Here is a 25,469-nt window from a genome sequence, read left to right as displayed (position 1 = left end):
ACTTCCTTTCCAGTTTTTTACACTGACGTTTCCTTTCCCGAAGTTCTGGGGTGTACCATGGTGCAGTTTTTAAATGTCGTTTGGATTTGGTACAGCGTATGGGAAGTGTGGAGTCCAATGAATTTGAGATCCAGTTGTTATAGTTTTCATTTGCTAAAGTGGGGTCCTGGGTTTTCGGGGGTCTGGAGGCCTCTAAGGCTGTTATCCAGTCCTTCAGGGGAAATTTTGACCAGTTGTGCGATTTTCGTGTGGTTGTGTTTGAAAGAAGAGGGATGTGGGTGTTCCAGATAAGAGGTATCATGTAATGATCGGTCCATGGGAGAGGGGACGGGAAGCCCACCGTGAGGAGGTTTGTGCAATTACTAAAGACGGGGTCAAGCAGATGGCCTTTAGAATGGGTGGGGAAGAGGACAAGTTGTTTTAATTGTAGGGCGGAAAGACTGGCTGTTAGTTCCGATGCAGGGTGGTCTAAGTTATCATCAAAATGGATATTGAGGTCCCCCAGTAGCGTGTAGTTAGCTGGGCTGGTAGCTAAATCAGCAACAATGGAGGGTAAATCGTTGTGAAATTGTTTTAAAGTTCTGGGTGGACGATAGATGAGTGTTACGGAAAAGCAATTGTTAGGGGAGAAATCAATGGAGAAAGACAGACTTTCGCAATCTGGAATTGGGTCTGAGGAGCAGCGGCAAGTGTAATGGTCTTTATAGATGATTGCCAAGCCACCCCCCTTCCAGTGCGGACGATCTTTCCACAGAATCTGGTACCCTTGAGGAAGGGCTTGCACCAGGTCTGGTTCTGATTCTGGGGTAAGACATGTTTCTGTCAGAAAGAGGGCATCTGAACAAAGATCTCCTAGGAGTATGGCGATTTCTATATAGTGTTTGGGTAGTGATCTGCAATTCAAAAGATACATTTTTATTTCAGGCACTATTTTTGGGAGTGAATTGGGCTGAGCCCAAGGTTGCATAGGGGACAGACAGTGGGTAGGTCCAATGGGTGGCAGGAAGGGAGTCTGTGTGGTTGGTCGTATTTTAAGGAGGGAGTTGGGGATATAGCTCCTGTTTGATTTGGCAAATTGTACAGGGGTTATGGCCCCTAGCCCCTGCCGGCCCCGGACGGGCGCAGACGGGCTAGTCTTTGGCGCGACAGCGGGACGCGTCCACTGCGCGGTCGCTGACACATTGGCTCAAATAGCGACGATCGAGTGAGCCTGGCTCCGCCCTCCCGATTGGAGGTGGGTGGTGATTGGCCTGCCTGCTTCCTGTAACGCCCTCCACACAAACGGCAAACAGCAGCGGTGGAACGGGGTGAGGGAAGCGAGGCAGTGCTAGAGGTGCAGTGAGGGTGAGTGCAATTTAAAAAAGTACCTAAATCGTCTTCCGAGAAGGGATGTTGACGATTGTACTGCATAGTTTTGCAATAAGGGCGATGTTGACCTTTTCGATGTGAGCTGTGCTGTACCTGTGTGGGAAATAAAACCTATAAAGTGTTGTTTTTTTTTTTTAAAGAATGGCAGATCTGACGCATAGTACTTATGTGTACCTGCAATATCATCTGATGAGTCTTCATCAGGAGGCCTGCTGGGTTTTTTGTTCCGTTTTCCTTTGTCAGGGACACCACATGAAGATGATGGGTCTTTGACGCGCATTGCTCACGAGCTATCTGAAAAAGAAAATTCTTATCTACATGCATCCAAACATTTAAAAAAACATGTGAAACATGAAGCTAATGAACAATCAAAACCTTTACAGAGGTTGCATGATTATACTAGGTATTATAAAACCTTTTAAACATAAATGTGGATCACTGGCAGCTAAACTGCAGAAAAACAATTGCAGAATATTCCTTCATTTAAATAGCCACATTTTCCATGGAAATTGCTACCTGGGAGCAGCAGAAAATGATATCAGACCTGAGACAAAAGAATAAACTAATTGGATTCAGAAGGTGCTGAAAATGTACCTATTTATGCGGTTTTTCCAGAAGGATGGTAGCCTAGTACTCAACAAAAAAGCTGCATCATCCTTATGCATTTTAAGATAACTGTCTCAACCAGGCAAAAAGACTTCTTCATTTTTTATTTGTCATATTTCTGAAAAACACACATTCTATGTAAATGTACAAATAATAAACATCAAGCGTAAACCAAACTAACAAAAGGTATGTTGCAGTATTTCATCACACAAGCATTCCAAGTTATGCCATAATGATCACCAAAGCGAAACATTATAACACAGCCTACAGCATACATTGTCTCATTGTGGAGCCTTATTTTCATCATCTGATACAGAAGAAAAGTATAGGGAATACTGCATGTGAGCACATAAGGAAAAGGAAAATAAAATAAAGTAAACAAGGAAAATGAGAAATTGCCAGAAAAGAAAACTACTGTGCGTGGTCTAGAATGTTAATTTCACTGTATTTGTTCCTATATGCTCTCAAGCATACACCCCGTTTCCCTTTTTAGGTGAAGCCTAGGCAGGGCTTGCGCCGTCTCTTCGAAACATGCTGTATTTACTCTGTGGGCTTACAGTCCGCCCATCACCTTTTTATTTGTCCTTTAAAAATGCTAGCTGGCTAGTGGTGAATCCTTTCTCTTTCTCCCTCCATTTTGTGTTTTGTTTCCTCCCACGGAGCACCACCTGTCGGTGTTTTTGTGTTCATTTTGTAGGACTATTTCATTCTTTGTTTCATGCCAGTGTTTGCTGTTGCCGGTTTTATTTTTGTGTTCTTCGTCTCTACTGTAAATAAATCTGCATGTGCTTGTGATTTTTTTTATGATTGAAGGCTGTGAAACACTTTGTACTACAAGCAAAGAAACAATTAACTTTAAAACGCACACCCACAGCACACTCTGAAATGGGTTGACTCTTGCCAGTTTGCTCCAGGCCAACTCCTCCGAATGGCCATTGCCTGCCCCTTTAAAACTCATCGTGGCCCTGTGCTCCACTTCACCTTTAACTCTGCCCCTTTCATTTCTTCGTCGGCCGCAGCCGGAAAAGACCTGTTGTTGTGCTCTGATCGGAGCTGCTGCGACTGGGGTGCTCTGCTGCTTGGTGAGTACAGGTGAGCTCTTGCGTCAATCCCGCTCGTATTTTTCTGTTGCTTTAGTCTGCCTGAGGAGACCAGTAATCGCAGAGAACCTAATCTTCTCCATTTTAGGAAGTCCCTGAAAACCTTACTCTTCAAAGACGCATTCCCATCTCAATAGTCGGCTACCAGATCAGACACCTCTATACTCTTATTCCATCTTTGTTGCTGTACTTGGTCAGTAGCGCTTTGAGACCTGTTGGTGAGTTGGCGCGATACAAAACACAGTTACAAATTACAAATTACAAATCAGAAGGCGATTTACGAATATGTCTTTGTTTCCTCTGTCGATGCAGCCGCAAACATCTGAACTCGCTTACCTCGTTTTAGGGTTTGTGACAGGCAGCTCAGGCGCTGATCCAGAAAACTGCAACCCAGTCATTTACCACATCTGGTGCTCGGGCAAGGCAGCCAACGCTTCCACAGCTGATATAACGCTACAGTGGCACATCACTCCGGCACCACAGCCAGCGCTTCTGCTTCATCTACAGCAATTTTAAATCACATTCAGGGCTCCAGTATTCACCACAGTCAATGTTCTAGTTCTGCACCACTGTCAGTGCTCTCCCATACCACAGCGATCACTCCTGCACCACATCTAATACCATAAGAAGCAGCGTTTCACCACAGGTTTTGCTCCTCTCTCCCTGCTTGTACATCAGCCAGCCATCCAACACCATCGCTGGAATCCTTGCACCATAACACGTATCAAAGTGTAGCAGGTGTAAAAACACCAGGCTCACACGTTTTGGCGACCCACTACACCTTTCTCTTAGCAGGATTTGGGGTTACAGTCAGAGCTAACTGGGTTTGAGTCTTTGCGTCAGCTTAACATCCTGCGATTCTGGGCAAATCAATTAATCCCCCCATTCCTATAAACAATTGCCTGCAACCTGTAATGGAACTGGTGCTCATGTAAAGTGCTCCACTAACCTTCAGGTAGAGTTTGTTCTATATTTTGAAAAGAGCCCGAAGATAAAAAACAAACCTTAGCGTAAGGAAAGACACATTAATACCCATATTGTTAGAAATGTGATTCCTGGCTGGCTGAGTTTGGCACCAAAGCCAGGCAGAAATCACCACTCAACTCAGGGCAAGGGAACTACTCCTCAGAATGACCCCTGCTCAGTCCTTTAGGTAGTGTGGCGCGAGCAGACAAGGCTAAACTTCGGGGCGCTATAGTTAAGAATGCATGACCCTTCACAATAAAACCCACTGATTCCCCCCACAAATAGACACCAGGCTGTGGTTATGTAAAAATACGTCTTCTTTATGTAAAAATGTATCTATGCAGGTAGGAACTTATCACAAGACCAATATAACGTTTTTAGCTAAGCCACAAGCTTGTAAACCAATGGCAAGTTCTCTTCTGAATTATAAGCTGCTTCCTGTTAGTCTCTTTCACTTCAAAATAGTTCTGTTATTTCTTTGAGCACACTTTCCAGCACTGTGGCTCGGGTCGGGCTGGCGGTGCGCTTCGTAGCGCTTTCCTGCGCGTCGTGCAGATAGAGAAGCGGAGTCCTGCCGACTCCCACACTTCTCGCGGTACGCCGCGTACGGCGCTGTTGATCCCCAAGGCAGGGTACGACTTGTACAACTCTGGTGCGACTCGCACTTGGATGTGAAGGGGGAGACTACCGGGGCGGGTACGCGCCGTAGGCTGTCAGCGGTACAGGCGGACAGCGGGGAGAGTACTGGGCACGGCAGAGGAGCATAGGGATAACGAGGAAATAAAACGTTGTGGGCCCCGAGCCCGTGGTGTTCTGGTTCGTGATGGTGCGCGACATCCACGCTTGACTCGGTCTACCAGGCAGGCAGACGGGTTGGTGCGCTTCGATCACGAGACGTACCGTGGGGTCTGTAAAGGTAGCTGGCGGGTTCACAAAGGCCGGCACAGGGGCCTCCGGTACGGTCCGTACGGGGGCAGATTCCCTTGATGTGCGGTGCGGCCTATCCACAGGTCAGAGGGCACAGCGGGGAGGCCGGGTGCGATCACAACGCACGGGCGGCCGTCCAGGCTTGGGAGTGCGCTCGTAGAGACCAGGATTCCGGCGGGAGGGGGGAAGACCAGCACTCCAGGTACTCCAATAACGATAAGGGGCAGAGGAGCAGGCGGCCTGACCCGAGGGGCAGAGAGCGGCTCTTGGGCAGAGCGAGGCTCTCAACGGGTAAAAGGGCGGGCCGCTCCCGAGTGCCACAACTCAAGGAGGGGCCGAGGGGGGGCGCAGTCTTGCCTCCGGCGGGAGGAACTCACGGCTCCGTTGCAGATGAGCCAAGACACAGAGAACCCACTAGTCCTGGGGTTCAGATCAGGGGGCAAGCGCAATCAAGCCTTTGGAGAAAGTTTCAAGCACAAGTCAGCAAAGTCTTTTCAATAAGTCTTCTCCTCTCCTTCCTCAGCAAGGCAGACAGCAGGCCAGTCCTACCAGCTTCTTCTTCTTCTAGTTGGGCAGAGGTTCGTTGTGGGAAACAGGATCTAGCTCCTATACTTCTACTCAGCTTCTTTTGTTCTTTCAGGCCAGGGGGGACTTTGCCTAGCCTAATTCAGTTCTGAAGCACTCTGTTGTGCTGTTCCGGGCTTTTCCTTTCAGTGTGAGGGGCAGGCACATCAGACGCTCCGCAGGAGGTGGAGCCAGCATTGTGATGACAGGGGCAGCCAGGAGTACTCTGTTGACAGTCCTCCCTCTTCCTGGGACAGGTGTCGGGCTGAGTCATCAGTCGCTCCCCAGGAGGTGGAGCCAGCATTGTGGTGGCAGAGCACAGCCCTATTCAGAGTCCAGGGGCACTCCCACCTCCCACTAAGGTGTAATCCTTGAATTCACCACCTGTCATCCCCCAGCCCTGTCACTCACACAACCCAGACAGCAGATACACATCCTAGCAGAGGCGGGCTGAAATGGTTAGGCAAGCAAATGCTAGCTTTCTAAAAGTAGCATTTGCAAACACAGAATATTAAAATAAACTTTACTAAAAGAAGTATTTTATTATTCTGAGTTCAGGCATACTAAACTTGACCTTCTACCATATTCCCTGAGCCTGCTGGGATTATAGGGTGTAATAATTCGAGCAGCCCATCTTGGCCTAAGAGAACAGGTAGCCTTACAATAGTGAAAAACGAAATTGGCTGTGATTCACTATTAGGACATGCTACACACATCAGGGCTTGTCCTACTTTACACTTACAATGCACCCTGCCCTAGGGCCTACCATAGGGGTGACTAATGTGAAGCAAAGGGAAGGTTTAGAGGCTGTCAAGTGTGTGCACTTGCCCAGCCAGCATGACAGTACCAGACTGCACGCAGGTTCTGCAATGGCAGACCTAGACACATTTTAAAATGCTGCTTCTGTAGGTGGCGCAACCAGCGCTGCAGGCCCACTAGCAGTATTGGCATTCACAAGCCCTGGCACTCCTGGTGCACTCTACTGGGGACTGACAGTAAATCCAATGAACCAATCATGGAAATCAATCGCATATACATTTTGCACAGGGAGAGCAAATGCACTTTAGCACTGGCCAGCAGTGATAAAGTGCCCAGAGTCATTAAACCAACAAAAACAGGTCAGAGAGAATATTGGAGGAAGGCAAAAAGTTCAGGGATGACCCTGCCAAGAGAGCCAAGTCCAACACATATACTGGCTGATTTTTACAAAATGAAACCAGAAAATATGGACGCATTGTGGCTTCCTCACTTAAATTGTGTTATCAGGCAAACTATCGCATATGAAAACACTTCCAGAGATGTTAAGTTCAAAGTACCAGTTTTACAAAATAACATTTTAAATAAATACTTCTCAATGCAGTACTATAATGTGCCTATTAGTATCAAAGCTTCAACGTTAAAGAACAGTAAATGTTGTAGCACCCAGGATTATGTACCACATGTCTAAATACTTTTAAGGTCCTAAAGGCGAGACCTACCGGCTATGTCAATGCTTGTTATTCAAAAGCTTTTCATGTGATGCGTGGGAAAACATCAATACTCCATTCCCTAATGTTATGGAGCTTGTTGCTCTTTAATATTCTCAAAATTGTCCTCTTTGCAATCATTAATGCTTTTTTAGTAATTGTTTTATGGGTTCTTGTGTAAATGCATTAGATCATCACTACCCAATGTATTCAATGTTTTAGAGATTGTTACTTGTGCTCCCAGTGTTTAGGAGACACTCTTTAAAATGAGAGATTGTTATGGGTGTGCCCAAAGGTCAGGAGATGTTCTCTAATATTACTATCCAAAATGACAAACTTTTTGCGTTAATTTTCGGTCACTTCCAAGGTCATTACAAGTATAAACACCTGTCCAAACACATCTCAATATTTGACTGAACCTATACGAAAAGTTTCCTCCGCGTCCAATATTTTCCAATATATTTTAGCTGTATAGAGGTATCTTTAGATTACCACGAACCTAAAATGGGTATATAGAATCTTAGAAAAATATGTTAGTTACTTGGCCAAGACCCGATTCCCTTAAATTATAAAGCTCTAGATGGTCCATATTTCCCAAAAACGTTTAGAGGAGTTTTTGAATCGCTGATGCAGGCAATTTCTAATTTCTTAGTTTTTGCAAAAAGTAACAGTGGGGAACTAAATACTTGTGTGTCAATAACATTTTTAATTATTGCTTTCAAATTGTTATTTCTCCTAAACAAGACTGCATCATGTATTTGAATTTTAAATGTTCACAAACAAGCTGCAAGTCATTATTTCAGACTAGCTCTAATTTAATTATTCCAGTACGAATACACAAGGACCATAAGATAATATCTACGTTTACATGCTTAGTGCTAGCTATACTTGATATCCAATCCGGCCATCAAGCAGTTAACAGAATCGAAAGCCCATACACTCCTCCTGTTAGTTTAAAAGCACATCCCCAGCATCCTTAGTTGGGCTGGAATGACTGGGAGGACAGGAGGAATGTAATGAAGTAAAGCAAGGGAGAAGGACTCCGAGTAATAAATTACAGGTAAGCAACTGGGATATTACCTTCTCGTGTCTCCCTCCTTTTAACTCCTCACAGAATGAGATGTACAAAGCAAAACAAGGACATCTAAGGCTGCATGCTGAAGAAACAAATGTATTAACCAAACATATATATTTCCAGACATAATACTTCATAGACGGTAACACACAAGATCTGAAAATGCCCTCCAGCTCAACCTCTTAAACAATCCTCTAGTGGGATACAAAAGTAGAGGGAAAAGCGCGATTAGTTGTCCTGCAAAGGTCTGTAATTGAGTCCCACAAAATCTCTGCCATAGACGTGAATATTCCCCTGGTTGACCTACCTTGAATCCCTATGGGTAAAGAGTGGCACACTGCCCTGTAAGCCAAAAGAATCAGGGACCTGATCCACCTACTTAGAGAGGAAATTGCTGGCTTATCACCTCTCTTTACTGACCAAATATTTACAAATACAGACTCTGAAATTCTGCTGAGTTAAGGAAGAAGGGCCCTCCTTGCATCCAGATTATGGAGTCTCAGTTGCTCTTCTGTCTTAGGAGACCAACAAAATTCAGGCAAAATCACTTCCTGCTCTCTATGTAAAGGGGAAATAATGTTAGAAACAAAGAGAGGAACTGGCTTTAGAATTACTCTGTCTTCAAAGATCTGACAAAACGGGTGCTCACATGGACCCCGATTTGCCTAATCTTCTTGCTCATATATTTGCAATCAAAAAGGAACGTTTTCAGGGTTAAGATTCCTATTATCCACTTAAGCAAGGGTTCAAATGGAGGGTCCTTCAAGGCCTCCAAGAATAATAACAGATCACAGGTAAGAACTGCAGAGACCGACGTGGCTAGATACTGTTTGGCCCGTTAAAGATGTGTAATACCAGCCCTTCATCATACGTAAGGTTCCCTCAAAGGACTTTTAAATACTTTAATTGTGGCATACTGAGATTTTATTGTGGACACTCTAAGCCCCAGATTGTAACCACCCTGAAGGAATTACATAAACTGATCAGATCAACCTTTGTGGGATCTAACGCTCTAACTCTGCACCACTTGCTAAAGATACCCCAGTGCCTAGAGTATGACTTGAGGATCTTTTAGATGCTTGTAGGGTAGTGGCCAAATCCCCCAGTACCTGCCTATTTCTCAATTCTAATCTCTCAAATTCTAAGCAGTTAGTCTAGGTTCCCCCTGAACTTCCTGCTGTAAAGCCACAAAAGTAATGCAGGGGAGTTCATAGGGAATATCCACTCGTTTGTCTCCTTCACGGACATCAGGAATATGAACCAATCCAGTGGGTTAAGGCTGGCGCCATCAAAATGGGTCTAATAAAATTAATATATGTGGTTTATGATTAAATATATATATTTCAATTATGACCAGCTTAAAAATACTCTGGTGAGGAGTGAGGATTAGTTGGTCTAATTCCTTTAGAAATAATTTTACTCATTGTTGACAAAGGAGGGTGCAAAATACCCCATCTGGTTTGAATGGTCCATTGTGCAGAGGCAAAATATTCAACTCTACTAGTTTCACTATTAATTTTACAAAGTAGTGAAGGAAAGAGTGCAATTTCAAAGCAATTTTCATTTGTTATAAATGTGAAATTTCAAACACACTTTTGTAAAGAGTTTGAAGGTACTGGATACATTCATACAAACATAATGAGCAAACCTGCAATTTTACGCACCTCAAGACAGCTAATTTCACAAACTAAAAAGGCAAATTTCTATAAATTTAAAAATGATGAATTTTTCAAAAACCCTTGGTCAGGTGTTTTTTTAAAGTAATGAAAAACAATAAAAAGCCACGGAGATTTAAAAAATGTTGATCTTTTATATAAACTCAAACTAAATAATGTGCTGGTTCTTAAACTTAAATATAATTCGTATCCAATAGTTCTTGGTTTATCAAACCAGGAAGCATAAAAGGCAGAGTCAGTCTTTCCAAGACTTAATCATATCATATGACGTGCAAATTACAGTCATATTTCACCAGAAGGAACAGTAACCACCAGACCTTTTGCACTGGGATTGGTGCCTAAGAACTGCCAGTTAAACAGAGACCTATGCATGCAGGAGCCAGCAAGAAAAAACAGTGTTTAATACTTTAACAATCAACATGTAATGTCCCACACGTATAACCGCAATAAAAAAAAATGTGTATAGTCATGTCTCAAAACATGTTTTATTAGTACTGAGACCCAACAGCCCCTAGAATTTGGTCATTGGTACTTCAATGTTATCACCACATATTTGCCTGAAGACTTGGTGACTCGGACACAAAAGCTCAATATGGATGTGCTCAGCATTGTCAGTGACTCAATATAGTTAGTGGTTGGGTTGCTTCATATCCAGTGGCTCGATATTAACAAGGGGTAGTGTCCCTCGCAAAGTATTAGAAGTTAAGAAACATGGTGCAGATATACTTTGCAATATACAAAACTAAGGCGGCAACAAGGCAACCACAAGAACAACTCTGCCAAGGAACAGAGAGGGCTACCAAAGGAGGAAAGCTATTCTCAAGAGTAAGGAAATGTGTGCAACATGTGTCACTCACTCATACATGTCAATCTGCACTAAAGGGAAGGAAGGATTATGCAGGTTTGCAAAGAGGCGTAACCTCATGCAAGTCTATTAAGGAACGCTGCTTTTAAAAATAGTAGATTACAATTAAAACAGAGAGACACCCACTAAATGAGGGTGAATTAGCAAGCGAGCCCACTGCGCCAAGCATAGGTAAGTTCTATCTAAATACTGATCCAGATAAAGATCCTCAGTCCTGTCTCCATCAACCACTTCTTACAGGAAATGTACGCACCATTTACACACTGACCGACATTCCTTTACACTGGTTTTAGCAAAGCAACATGCTAATCTGGAAGCTAGTCCCCATGAAGGATAGACACATCAGTCGGGAGGGCCACTGAAAGTATAGAGAGGGAGACAGCTGCTGAGGAGGGAAAAGAGACAGGGAGAAGGAACTACAGTAAAACAAGAGGGTGTAAGATGGAAAGAGTAAATGATACACCTAAGCCAATAATTGCAGAGGAGAGCACACTAGAACCAGGAACATTAGAATTATCTCTACCTCCCACATCCTTATCTCAATCATTACTCGTGATGTGAATCCTTCCTCTAAGGAAAGAAAATATCGAAGTGAGTGGGATCTATTGAGAACTACGTTCCCAAGCTTTTTTTAAATTTCACCAAAATAGTTTCCATACTTTTTCGTTAACAGAAAGCCCTTCTTGGATGGTTTACACCAACCTTGAATTACCTCAGATTGAAAGGGGGAGAAGAGGGTCTGTTGCACTGTGAAGGGGGAAGAAAGGAGAGACAGTGAAAGAAGAAACGCACCTTCTCTTCAAGAACTTGCTATCAGATAGAAATGTAAATGTACGCAATTGGTTAATCAACAAATGTTATGGCTGCTTGGGAGCCAACAGATTTTAGTTGAAAGCATGTCTTAAAGCTTAATGGTGACAGTTGTGCTTTACTCTAAGAATGTCACACATTCTGGAATGCATCCTTTTAATTGAAACATATTATAAAATTGTTTGCACTAGGTACGAGTCTTTTTGCCACTACTAACAAATATGACTTATAAAACCAATACAAGCATTTAAACACAGAACATTTTTGAACATTTTGTAGCACCCTGTTTGTACTTTTTTTAGCCTCAGCCTACTTATAGAGTTTGCAGCCTATCTCAGACTGACTGTAATTTTTTTTAAACTAGCTACTTACATAATAATCCGTGTGCTTGCTGCGACTGGCTGAGACATCATAACACTATATTCTTGTCACCATTCTCCAATGCACCAACAAGATTAGAACAAGTAACCCTCTAGCTAGACACAAGACATCTGAAGTGATCATTTCTTACCACAGATTCGTTTCATTTGCATTCACTTTTCTATTCCAGGTGTATGCATTGTATTTAAGTGAACGCCCGACAAAATGGTTATGGAATATTGGTTTCTTTTTAAGCCACGTCTGACCGACACACTAATTGTCCCTTGCCCTTCCTCTTACTCAGAATGAAAGTATCTATACTTTTGATGTGCCTCAATCACTGGAGACAGAAATAAAAATAGTGCTGACAATCCAAGCCTCTTCCTCCCAAGACGGGCCATTAGGGTGTTGCCTCACTCATATTTCCGTGCCCCCCCCCCCAATTAAACGTGAATACATTTAGAAAGTTGTACAAAATGTATATATTTTTTTATCTGCCCGTGTGTCGTACATGTTAGTATGTTTTCTATGTTCATTATGCAGCGTCACACTGCATCACCATAGCAACCCATTCTGTATATAGGTGACGTCACCTGTACACGGTGACAGATGACAGCTGACACTTGTAACGCTAGTTGTTATCCCGCTACCGCGGGTCCTTGTTGGTAAATAAATAATCAATCTGCTACAAGATGAATGCAAATACCTAATAGTTTTGACGGACTACTACACTAAGTGGGTGTGTTACAAGTTTGTGAAGGTGATTACAACTGAAGTGGTCATAAAATTTCTGGAGAAAACTTTTGAAAGAGAAGGGCAACCAAAAATTATAGTGTCAGATAATGGATCACAACTTGTATCACGTGTAATGGTAGATTTCTTGGAAAAACGTGGTATAGTACAGGAGAAAACACCCCTGTACAGTCCCAAGAGCAATGGTCAAGTTGAAAGGATCAACAGATTCTTTAAAGAAGGAATACAAATGGCGATTGCGAATGACATGGATGTCAAGGAGTTTATCAAAATAAAAATAAATGCATATAATAATACTCCCAAGGAAGCAACAGGGTTTACACCGTTTTTCCTGATGAGAGGAAGAGTATGCAACTGTGTCATAACACCGAAAATAGGTGAATGGAAAGAAACAGCTGTAGAAGCAAGAAAGGTATGTGAAAAAGAACTTAATGTGAGAGAGAACATACTGTGTAAGCAAATGAAGAATAAGGCTTATTCTGATAATGTGAATCGAGCTAAAGATAAAGTCATAGCACCTGGGGATTGGGTGCTAGTAAGGAAGCCTGGTCTGATTGCCAAAGGAGAATCTAAGCTTAGCAGACCCATGAGAGTTGACAGAGCAACTGGAGGAGCTGTGCTAGTTGAAGGTGATGGATGGCGAAGTAAAGATGACGTGGTAAAACTGAAACATGGTCAAGAACAGATCATAATGAGAAATGCAGGAACAGGAGAAGGAGGACTAAATGACAGTGTTCTAGAGTGGGATGATACATGTAGTAACCAAGATAGGTCATATACCAGAGTCAGTCAAGGAGCATCTGAGGTCTCAGATGAAGGTTCCACTAGATTCTCTGATCCTATGGACACTGCTTTGGTGCGGGATGAAACAAGGAGAGACAACTGTGGGGAAGACAATGAGAGTGATGCCACAAGTATGAATGATGTTGAGGGCAGTATAACTGGCAGGCACCTTTCCAGAACGGGCAGAGTGGTCAAATTGCCCGCCAAGTTTAAAGACTACATTATGGAATAGTTTTCTGTTTAAATGTTCATGGAGGAAGGGAGATGTCGTACATGTTAGTATGTTTTCTATGTTCATTATGCAGCGTCACACTGCATCACCATAGCAACCCATTCTGTATATAGGTGACGTCACCTGTACACGGTGACAGATGACAGCTGACACTTGTAACGCTAGTTGTTATCCCGCTACCGCGGGTCCTTGTTGGTAAATAAATAATCCTAAATACACCTCTCCTCTTGCCTTCTTTGGTGTATGCAGTCAGCTTTCAGCCGTGGGCCGGGTTACCTGTGGCAGCCTGGAAGTCAGTGCACGATGATGCGGGCCTGGGGGGGTGGGGCTTAAACAATATTGACTGCAGCATTCCAGACACTATGCTCAGCCCAAACTGGGCCCAAACTGTGCATGTCAGGTTGAATGGCTGCCTTTCTCTGGCCAGCCTGACATGCGCACTAGAGACTGCTCCACCTACGCAATTAGTGAGGAGGGAGGCACAAGCGCAGCCCCCCCTCTTGTCTTCAAATGAGTGGTGAGTTTGCCTGTCTAAGCAAATCCAATTCACTCAAGAACTTTGCAGCCAATTAAAATGGACTCTAAAACACCCACTCACCTGTTTTTAGGATGGGTGAGAAAAAGTGATTCTAAACCACCCCATAAACTATTTCTCTCATATATCAGTATATCTCTATTGCTGATTATTTATTGTGTATTCATGTGTGACTGCGCAGCTGGGCCAGGTCCCAGCCCAGCAGAAAGACAAACAGAAACTGCTATGAGGACCGACTGGCAGGTTCAAGTATAAATTATGCTTGAACCTGCTGGTCTTTCCTTCCTTCTTCCCTTATAGAGTGAAAAACAGCCACTGTGAGCCTTGTTTCTGCATTTGAGGTTCTTTTCCTCTCTGGTGTTGACTTAAGTCTTGTATAACTAGATTCTACCACGTGTTCAACAGTTCAAATGTTATCGGTATTTGCCTTCCAAAGGATGTAATTGTAGCAATATTGAATGTATTATTGCTGTTTTAATCATTTCGGCAGCACAATGATTTGTGCGCTTTTCCACTCTCAGTCAACCTACATTGCTACTGACAGGAGGGATTCATTATTCTCTCTCTCTCTGGCTAAATTTCCCACCTTATTAGCACCTCCTTTTCTTCACAGAATGTTTTATGACCTGGGCCCAATACCTGCTGGCACGCAATCATAATTCCGTGTAGGTGTTGTATGGATAAAAAGTTTGGGCCCGAGTAGTTATAAAACTGGCCCTTGTTTGAACAGGGTTGTTTGTTTTTGCTTTAATTTATCTGTTATATAGCAGACACACAAGCTACAGATATTAACTTAGATTACGAGTATCTTATCTGTATTACATGTTTAGGAGACTCTGAGATAATTACAAACTTGTCTTGCTACACTGTGCAACTGAATTTACAAACTACACTAGCTGTTAAACAATTTTAATTTAGCAAGATATGAAGTACTCTTGTATTTCAATATTTTAACTCTACACTTTAACAATTGTTTATTATCCTTCTTGGTTTCTCAACTTTGCTTGAAAATGCGCCATTTGCACAGAGAAGTACTTCTCAGGGGCCCACCGGGAATACCCGAGACTGGCCTACATCTTTGTGGCCCGGGGAGATACAACAGGCAGATTATTTGGCAAGTGGCCTATCCAACCACTCACCCTTATTGGTCCAAGTAAGATGCTTCAGGGGCAGGTGGGTAACAGGGGTAGAAGCTAAACGCCTGGCACCTGAAAGACAGAGAGGTAGCGCCGGGACTCAGAGTAATGCCAAGCTATATTTGACTGAAAATGATTGGCGCTCTGTGTATTTATTAGTTGCACTTCATTGCTGTAGTGTGCAACGTTAGTACTTTTGTTAGTGGCGCTTTGGTAGAGGTATTCTGCAGGAGTTGAGAGCCTTGGGCTGCCTGTTGACGAGCATTGTGCTGTGCCCTGCTTTTACTTTCATTTTTGCCCTCCATTTTGTGTTTTCCTCTCCCCTGACCCGCCTCTCTGATCCCGCCTCCCAGCTGACCCTCCCACGCTCCGCCCTCTCCACCATCCATTTAAGCCAGATGGTCCCACGCGCTACGTCCTCGCCGAAGGTGCGCCAAAGGTAAGCCCGTCTACGCCCGTCCGCGCCTGGACCGCGCCCAGCGCCATACCCCCTGGCCCTCGCATTGCCCAGCCCTCCCGCATTACCTACGATGCCACCACCCTCCTAGCCCTTAACCCCGGCCGCTCCCCCAACTGCGTCCAAGCCGCTCCTGGACACACCCATGGACCTTTCTCATGCTACTCCTGCAAATTCATCGGCACCGTCAACAACTCCGCAACTAACACACCACAGATTCCCGAACCCAACCACCTACAATGCATCCTGCTCAACACCCGATCGGTCCACAGGCACGCCATTGACATATGGAATCTACTAGACACCATCTCTCTGGACGTCGCCTTCCTAACAGAAACATGGATGAACGCCTCTTCTGCCCCAGACATCACCATTGCCATCCCTGAAGATTACAAGATCATACGCAAGGACCGTACCGGCCACACAGGAGGAGGTATCGCTATCGTCCATAAGAAATCCATCCGCATCTCAACCAGCTCAGACGTCAATCTCGCCAACTCTGAACACCTTCACTTCCAGATCCACATCGACCCCAAGACCACACTCAGAGGCACCCTCCTTTACAGACCTCCAGGACCCCGCGCACAATTCAGTGAGGACATCACGGACTTCATCACTCCACACGCGCTCCCCTCCAAAGATTACATCCTTCTGGGAGGCCTCAACTTTCACCTTGAAAAGAACAACGACCGCAACTCCACCACCCTTTTGGACAACCTCGCCAACCTCTGACTTAAACAACTGGTCACTTCCCCCACCCACATCGCAGGTCACACATTCGACCCTATCTTCACCTCCAGCAATCATGTCTCCTTCAGCCACACCACGGCTCTCCTTTGGACTGACAGTTGCGTTCACTTCACCTACAACAAGCCCAAACCCAACAACCACCCCCAACCAACTCTGCAAAGAAACTGGAACAAAATCACCTTCGACCAGATCTCCTCATCGCTTCTTCTAAACCCCCCAGCCCACTCCTCAAATCCCGACCAAGCCGCCACCAACCTCACCCTATGGCTATCCAACAGCGCCAACATCCTAGCACCACTGAAAAAACGACAAAACAAACTCGGCAGCAAGAAGGCCTCCTGGTTCAACGATGATCTTAAGAAATCCAAGAAACTCTGCCGCTCCCTTGAGAAGGCCTGGAAAAAAGATCCAACCACCAGCACCAAGGATGCCTTCAAAAACGCCACCCGCTTACACCACCAACTGATCCGAAAAGCCAAGAAAGCCGCTTTCAAGGACCGACTAGATAACAACGCCCACAACAGCAAAGAACTATTCAATATCGTCAAGGAATTCACCAATCCCACGGCCAACTCCAACGACATCACCCCCTCCCAACCCCTCTGCGACTCCCTAGCCTCATTCTTCCACAACAAAATCGCAGACATCCACAACAGCTTCGACAACCAACCCGAAGAACAACCCACCCAACCCCTAGCAGGACCCCAACCTCCCTTGAACACCCTCAACGACTGGAACCCAATCTCCACTGAGGACACCATCCGCCTGATGAACTCCATCCACTCAGGATCCCCAACTGACCCATACCCTCACCACATCTTCAACAAAGCAGACTCCATCATAGCACCACACCTCCGAGATGTCATCAACTACTCCTTCAACTCCGCCACCTTCCCGGAAAGCTGGAAACATGCCGAACTCAGCGCCCTCCTGAAGAAACCCACAGCTGACCCCACCGAACTCAAAAACTACCGCCCCATCTCGCTCCTTCCATTCCCGGCCAAAGTCATCGAGAAAGCGGTCAACAACCAGCTCACCGCCTTCCTTGAAACTAACAAATCCCTCGACTCCTCACAATCCGGCTTCCGAGCCAAACACAGCACTGAAACCGCCCTCATCACAGCAACAGACGACATCCGTACTCTCCTGGACAATGGAGACACAGTCGCCCTCATCCTCCTTGACCTCTCCGCAGCCTTCGACACAGTCTGCCATAGCACCCTTCTACAGCGCCTCAAAAACATCGGAATACAAGGAAAAGCATTGGAATGGATCACCTCATTCCTCACCGGAAGAACCCAGAGAGTCCGCCTCCCACCATTCATCTCAGAGGCCACTGAAGTCATCTGCGGCGTACCCCAAGGATCCTCACTCAGTCCCACCCTCTTCAACGTATACATGAGCCCCCTCGCGGCCATCGCACGCCAACACAACCTCAACATCATCTCCTACGCGGATGACACTCAACTGATCCTTTCACTCACCAATGACCCTAGAACCGCCAAAACTAACCTACACGAAGGAATGAAAGAAGTAGCCGAATGGATGAAACACAGCCGTCTGAAACTGAACTCAGATAAAACAGAAGTCCTTATCTTAGGCACCTCCCCCTCTGCCTGGGACGACTCTTGGTGGCCAGAAGCCCTTGGAAAAGCACCCATCCCGACGGACCACGGACGGAACCTGGGCGTCATCCTGGATTCCTCACTTTCAATGAATAGACAAGTCAACGCCGTCTCTTCATCCTGCTTCAACATTCTTCGCATGCTCAAAAAAACATTCCGTTGGATCCCCACCGAAACTAGGAAAACGGTCACCCACGCTCTGGTCACGAGCCGACTGGACTACGGAAACACCGTCTACGCCGGTACTACCGCTAAACTCCAGAAAAAACTCCAACGAATCCAGAACGCTTCAGCCAGGCTCATATTAGACATCCCGCGCAAAGAACACATCTCTGGTCACCTGAAAAACCTCCACTGGCTCCCCGTCAATAAGAGGATCACTTTCCGGCTCCTAACCCACGCACACAAAGCACTCTACGAAATCGGACCAGAATGCCTCAACACACGACTGTCCTTCTACACCCCCTCACGCCAGCTACGATCATCCAACCAAGCCCTGGCCACTGTACCTCGCATCAACAAAACCACCATGGGAGGTAGATCCTTTTCCTACCTGGCAGCTAAAACCTGGAACTCACTTCCCACTCACCTTCGCCTTACTCAGAACCACCTAGCATTCAGAAAGGAACTTAAAACGTGGATATTTGACCAGTAATTCCCCACCCCTCTTCAAGCGCCTTGAGACCCTCTGGGTATGTAGCGCGCTATACAAATTTTCTGACTTGACTTGACTTGTTGTGGGAAGCGTTTAAGACCGTGCTACGGGATAGGGTCCACAACTTCACTGCACACAAAAACAGGAGAGATGCGACAGAGCTCGAGAGGTTGCAAATTCAGCTCCTGCAGCTCGGAGGGTCTGCGGGGACGAGACTGATCCTGTGGTTCTCAGACAGATTGCATCTTTACAAACGAAATATAGAGATTTAGCTCAAAAATAGGCACACAAAAAAAACCTGATGATGCCCATGTAGCACCGTCTCTATGAAATGGGAGACAAAACCAGTAGACCCCTGTAGTGGCTGAATAGGAAAGAATAGGAAGCTTGATGGGTACGGACAATCCTCAGCCCCACCGGGGTTGCTTGTGCCACTGATGCCTTCATTGTTTGCTTGCTATTATGAGGAGTTTTAAAGGGCTAGACCGTTTCCGGACTCGGATGCTAAAGAACAATATTTGCCCCAAATTCCCACTCTGGTGCTGAACACGGAAGCATGTGACTCCCTAGAAGAGCCAATGCGGAGTGAAATACAGATCGCCATATCAAAACTCAGATATGGGAAGACCCCAAGGCCCAATGGGATCCCTGTAGTTTTTTCTAAACAATATGTAAATATACTCCAACCTCATCTGCTGCACCTGTTCTATAAGACCCAGACTGAGGGGAGCTTCCCCCGTATGCAAGTAGAGCCACTATCATGGTTCGTCGCAGAGAGGGGAAACTAAGGGACAAATGTGATTCCTGGTACCCGATCTCCCTGCTAAACTACTGGCCACAATCTTTCCAATTCGACTACTACAGGTTATCATCTCCCCCCCTCTAATGCCAAGCGCGAGCAGAGCATCGGCAAGCGCGCACTTAGGGCCCGGCCCCCGCCACCTACTTGATCTAGATAGGGGCGGCCGGTCTGCCCCAATGGGCGACCGGCCGCTTATCACTTCCGGGGCAGGAGGACGCACTTCCGGTGCGACAGAGGGCGGAGCCTGGTGACCTATTTAGGTGCTTGGGGCAGGGACCCCGGCCTCTCCTTCCTCTGTTGCACCGGATCGTGGCGGCCTCCCAGAAGCGTCCCCCCTCTTACAGCCCCTTAGTATAGTTTTAAACTTTCCCCCGTTCGGAGTTAAGAGGGGGATGCCGGAGTTTCAGCACAGCGAGCGCGTGTTGGGAGGCGACGAAGAGGAGAAGCGCGTCGGGTTGCAGCCGTCCATCTCGCCAGGTAAGGAGTCGGGTGTGCCGGGGGCCTGTGTGCAGCCGCGGATTACGGGAGTGTTGTCCGGGGTGGGCGATAATAGTGAGTCTGCTCCTGTGGTCTGCGGCTGCCGGCAGGGCTCCTGGGTCTGCAGACTCCTTCTTGGTCGACGTGGGCGGGCTGCGGGGTGCGGGGAATGCTCTCTATCACATCTGTTTTTGTAATGATTTGCAGGTACTGCGTGCTAAAGTGCGCACTATGTATATTCAGCGTGGAACAGGGGTTAACTAATGTTCAGTATACAGCTTTCTCACTGAGAGACCCCGATGCCTGCCATCTGCCTTCCGTTGGACTTCTTTCTGACCCAGCGCGCGATCGTTGGTTGTGTTGTTCCCATGCGAGTGGTTCTCGTTGAGTGCACAGTTTGGAGTTGCATCGGGTTGGCGTGGAGAAGCACTATATGAAATGGCCATGTGCGGTGCACGGACCACATGGGGAACTTTGGAGACCGTTTCCTGGTGGTTGTCGTCTTGGTGTCGCATAATTTGTCGAATACAATACAGACACGTCAGACACCGCATGTCTTTCTCTCCCTGGACGCCGATAAAGCATTCGATGCGGTCCACTGGCTCTTCCTTGAGCAGACAATACTGAAATTTGGCTTTCGCCCCCAATTCACGAAATGGGTGGCAGTGCTGTACAAGAGCCCAGTCGCAACGATTAAGGTTAATGGAAAGATGCCTGCCGAATTCCCGATAGGTAGGGGGACTAGGCAAGGATGACCCATATCCCCACTTTTGTTCGTCCTAACGCAAGAATCCCTGGCATATGTGGTGCGTTGTATCCTGGAGTTGGAGGGTTCCTTATCTCTGCTGAGGATGAACAGGAAGAAAAAATAACATTATATGCCAATGATTTTCTTATATATATATGTAACTAACCCGGTGACCCCTATCCTGGTGCTTTCAATAGTTGGGAGACCAGTGGCAATCTACGGCTATAACATTAACTAGGACAAGTGAGTGTGGTATGCTCCGTACAGCCTGCGAGAACTATTTCCATTATCGCAAGGGATTCAGGTGGCAGAAGAGGGTTTCAAATAACTGGGGATATTTGTTACATCATGAAAGGAGTTCTGCTTTATCTTAAAGTGGTTCTGATGTTCAGGCTGACGTCGGAAGGTGGAGCTTTCCTCTCACCTTGATTGGGCAGGCAGCCTTATTCAAAATTATTACACTTCTCAAGCTCCTATATGCGCTTCAGAATACATACTACCCAGTCTCCCAGAAGGTATTTACTAAGATCAATGGAGACCTGAGGACCCTGCTTTGGGACGGCAACGCTCGAAAATATCGCTCAAAACACTAAAGAATACAGAATGGAGGGCTTGCACTCCCATATTTTGACGGGCACTATTGGGTGACTCACCTGATAAATATAAATATTTGGATTTACGCATCACAGGACCACCCAATGTTTAGACTTGAGCGAGCTCTGTTGAAGCACAGAACCCACCTACACTATCTTCATGGAGGGAGGGGCTCCCAGATGCGGCCGCCGGCAACACAGGTTGCCAAGGAAGCTTGGGGCAAAGCCATAAAGGTACTAGGTTGGGCCCAGAAGATCACTAGGGAATCACCCCTCGGGAAAGGGACTTGTCTGCAGGAGTTCACAAAATTGCGAGGCTTTGAGACATGGGACACCGTTGGAATCTCTAAGGTGAGCGATACCCCTCCCATAAGAAGGACATTATGCCCTTTACCTTATTACAGTGGGAAAACTGCATATACCCAACCCAATTTCTAAAATATGCGCAACTGAGGCACGCATGGAGTTACCTGAATACGCTACCCTACAGGGACGATATGAATGGACAAACTGGGAAGGGTTAGCAATCCATGCCACGTACAGAACGATCAATAATAACATGCGGATACCCTAGGCCAGTGTTTCCCAAACTGTGGTCCGCGGACCCCCAGGGGTCCGTGACACATTCCCAGGGGGTCCGTAGGCAACAGTTTTAAAAGCACAGAAATGTTTCTTGTATAATTAGCAGCTTTCCAGCAACAATAAAAGTGTCAAGAGAATGCCAGTGATTATTGTACCTGCTGGAGAGTGAGGAGAGTTTTGTTCAGTGGCAGCTTTGATTTAACTAATGCAGCACATAGGGTTAATGTGGCTACTGCAAAGAACGTGTAACATGGATCTTAAAAAGCAGTATTTTATATGCCTAGGTTCGTGGTTACTGCTTTTGTCACAGAGATTCTTTTGTTACTGTGCACTTTATAAGTGACAATCGTAATCTAGCAGAGGGACCTATAAAATGTCATCAAAGAGCTGCTTGAAAACTGCATGGCACCAGTTAGTAACTTATATTTTGCCCCAGTTATTAATTATCCTGATGCTGCTAAAAAGATATATTTGGGTGGAAATAACTTTTTAATGTTAAAGTCAATGCTAGCCACTGTGTTATGTTCTGAATCCTAAGATTGTGCTTTTCCAGACCAAGCACTCTTTAAACATTTTATATACACACTGATTTACATGTATGATTCAATGTCTCTATATGTGTGTTATGTAAAGTGCTCTGACATCCTACAATGGTTTGAGAGATGCTATAAAACAAATGAAATACATGTGACAGAGGGGCTATTACTTTAATATAAAATACTAAGGGCCAGATGTACGATCTGTTTTTATATGCGCGAACGGGTTCGCGAACCCATTTGCGCATGCAAAAACCTATTGGGCCATGTACATAGCCCATTTCGCGAGTCGCAATTTGTTTGCGACTCTCTAAATATGTTTTGCAACTTGCTATTTGGAAGGGGCATTCCCTTCCAAATAGCGAGTCTCAAAACCATGTACATATGTGTGCGGTCGCAAAACAGTCACAATTACCACCTACTTCAAGTAGATTGTAATGCATTCGCAAATGGGAAAGGGTCCCCAGGGGACCCCTTCCCCTTTGCAAATGCATGCATAATTATTTTTTAAGGGCAGGCAGTGGTCCCAGGGACCTCTGCCTGCCCTTAGAAAATGATAACAAAACGTTTCATTTTCTTTTTTTTTTTTTAATGCATGGTAAACAGGCTGCATTTTAAAAAAATAACTGCTTTATTTAAAAGCAGTCCGAGACATGGTGGCCTGCAGAGCCCAGCAGGCCACCATCCATGGGAGGGCTGGACTTCCCAATAGGCTTGCAAATTGCGAGAGGCTCATTAATATTAATAACCTCACAATTTGCGACCCCATTGGGAATCCCAAACAGTGTTAAACACACTGTTGTACATTTCATTTAGCGACTCATAATTTGCCACTCGCAATGTGTCGCCAATTGCGAGGCGCTAAATGAAATGGTTGTACATCTGGCCCCAATATCCCTAGTACTTTGAGTATTTGTTTTGTGTGCACACGTGTGTATTTTTTTCGAATTACTGTTTTAATGTTTGAAATTTAACTCATACAAATTTCTTGGGGGTCCCCGGCTTCCATTTGTAACTCAATGGGGGTCCTCAGGAATCTAAAGTTTGGGAACCACTGCCCTAGGCCAATTACGTGAGAGGTGGCAACGGATGTGGGCAACCTTGAGGACATAGGCTGGGAGGAGGCGCTGGTGCACCCGCGAGAGGTCGCTATCAAGTACTGCCTGCGCTTGATACAGTTCAAGATCCTCCATAGGGTTTATTATGATCATCGCAAGCTGCAAACCATTGGTAGGGCGTCTGCTCCTATTTGCTTGCGTTATGATGACGCTATGGGGACCTTCCTTCACACACTTTAATAGTGTCCCGGCATAGAACTATACTGGACAGCGAAGGAGGTCTCACTTCTGCTTGAACTGCGCTTTGTTCTGTTGGGGACCCCAGGTAATGTTGAAGTCCCTTGTTTTAAACTTCTTTTTCGTACATTGGCATTGATAGGGAGCAAAAAAGACGTTGCCAAGTACTATATGGCGGTAGAAAAGGGGACATAAGTGGTAGAGGTTGTCCCCGCAACTTTTACAAGATTTGGGGGTGGTGAAGAGATTACTATGGGCTGTGGTCCGTGGAGGGAGGCCTTGATACAACACTAGGTCTGACTCCCAGGCAGATGGAAATGGTATGTGGCTGTCCTGCAGTCAAAATTGGGCACTATTTTCTATCTACGGTGTACCTGTGTGTCCGAAGAATTATGTTAAGAATATATATGTAACGTTGTACACTAACTACTAACAGCTGTATATGGAGAATGACATGAGGTATGTGTCTGTATTGCCTGTTAGTTTGTGCATCTATATGAAAAATAAATATATATATATATATTTTTAATGTATTAGGGCCAACGTCTTTCTGTTGAATTGTAAGAAGTCTTGCAGGATAAAGGTTTTCTGCGCGTTTGTGGTGGAATGGTAGAAAAGAAAGAAAAAAGAGGAAATGCACCATTTGCCACCTTCTTTTTCAAAGTTTCCCCGGAGACAATCCCCCCCAGACACCCTCTTGCCACCCCCACCCTATGATGGTTGGGCTCGCCCTTTCGCCATAAGGCACACATCCCAAACGTTTACACCTCACCACTTCCAAATATCACCAGTCGTTACTGCTGCGCAACACAACGGGGCTGGCATTCCCAGTATCCTCCTATCACTACCAATCACCGTCAAATGTCTAGAAGCATGAGAGAGTGGGTGCGTTGTAAGGACCGGAATGATGATAAGTAAGACTAAGAATAATGGAGATTACCTCTAAGTAATCAAGCCAATACTAGAAACCTCTCAGTGTAGAGCATGAACTATTTACGAAAAGGAAGGGGCAGAAGGTAAAAGATATCAGCAATAACACAGCAAATATGCTAGTATTTTAAATATCAGCAAATTAATTATGACAGGCTACTTATTGGTACAGTAACATTAATGAGCTTTGTAATTCTTGCACCGTACCTAAACCTGTTATTTCTTGCGACAGACTTATGTACCAAAGATCCACTATGTATCTGGTTTGCATCCACTGGGTTTCTCTATATCACATTTTTTGCAGCTGTAGAAGTATAAAGCTTCCAACTATTGTGGCAGATTCTAAATGTATTCATTATTTAGTGTGATTAACTCTAAAATGCTCAAACTTTAGACAGTTATAATCAATAGATTTGGCAAAAGGGTGTATAATAAACTGTTGGCTCCGTTGTATAAAGCGGTCCTTGGTAATATGGAGGATATTTTTTATAAACTGTGTGGACATGTGGCACTGGGCGAAAGAGATTCATTTAAGGCGTAAACCCCAGCCCTTCTGAAGTTGGTTAATAATTTGATAATTGATTATACGTTGGTTAGTAATTTGGTGCAAAGTGATGAAACTCTAACATGGTATGATCAGGCAATTGAGCAGGTGGTAAATTGTCTAAGGATACAAGTAAAATGTGGGCCCGCACTCAAGGATAAAGAGAGAACAAATAGTTGGTTTAATAATGAGTGTAGAAATTTAAAGCCATACTTCTCTTTTCAAAATATTAAAGAAACCATCCGATCGATTA

At 45.2% G+C, this 25,469-nt stretch overlaps 1 protein-coding gene across 1 annotated transcript in view; it reads right to left on the bottom strand.

Annotated features, from left to right (window-relative positions):
- Window positions 1–25,469, bottom strand: part of USP45 (ubiquitin specific peptidase 45) — a 2,087,971-nt gene that overhangs the window by 1,998,636 nt on the left and 63,866 nt on the right. Inside the window, exon 2 of the mRNA XM_086926622.1 lies at window positions 1,543–1,662. Within this exon, the coding sequence (XP_086782748.1) occupies window positions 1,543–1,648 (106 nt within the window). The 5' untranslated portion in view covers window positions 1,649–1,662. The remainder of the gene's footprint in view (window positions 1–1,542; window positions 1,663–25,469) is intronic.

Source organism: Lissotriton vulgaris, chromosome 6, assembly GCF_964263255.1.
Source record: "Lissotriton vulgaris chromosome 6, aLisVul1.2, whole genome shotgun sequence".
NCBI lineage: Eukaryota > Metazoa > Chordata > Amphibia > Caudata > Salamandridae > Lissotriton > Lissotriton vulgaris.
This window is presented reverse-complemented; position numbering and strand designations above follow the sequence as displayed.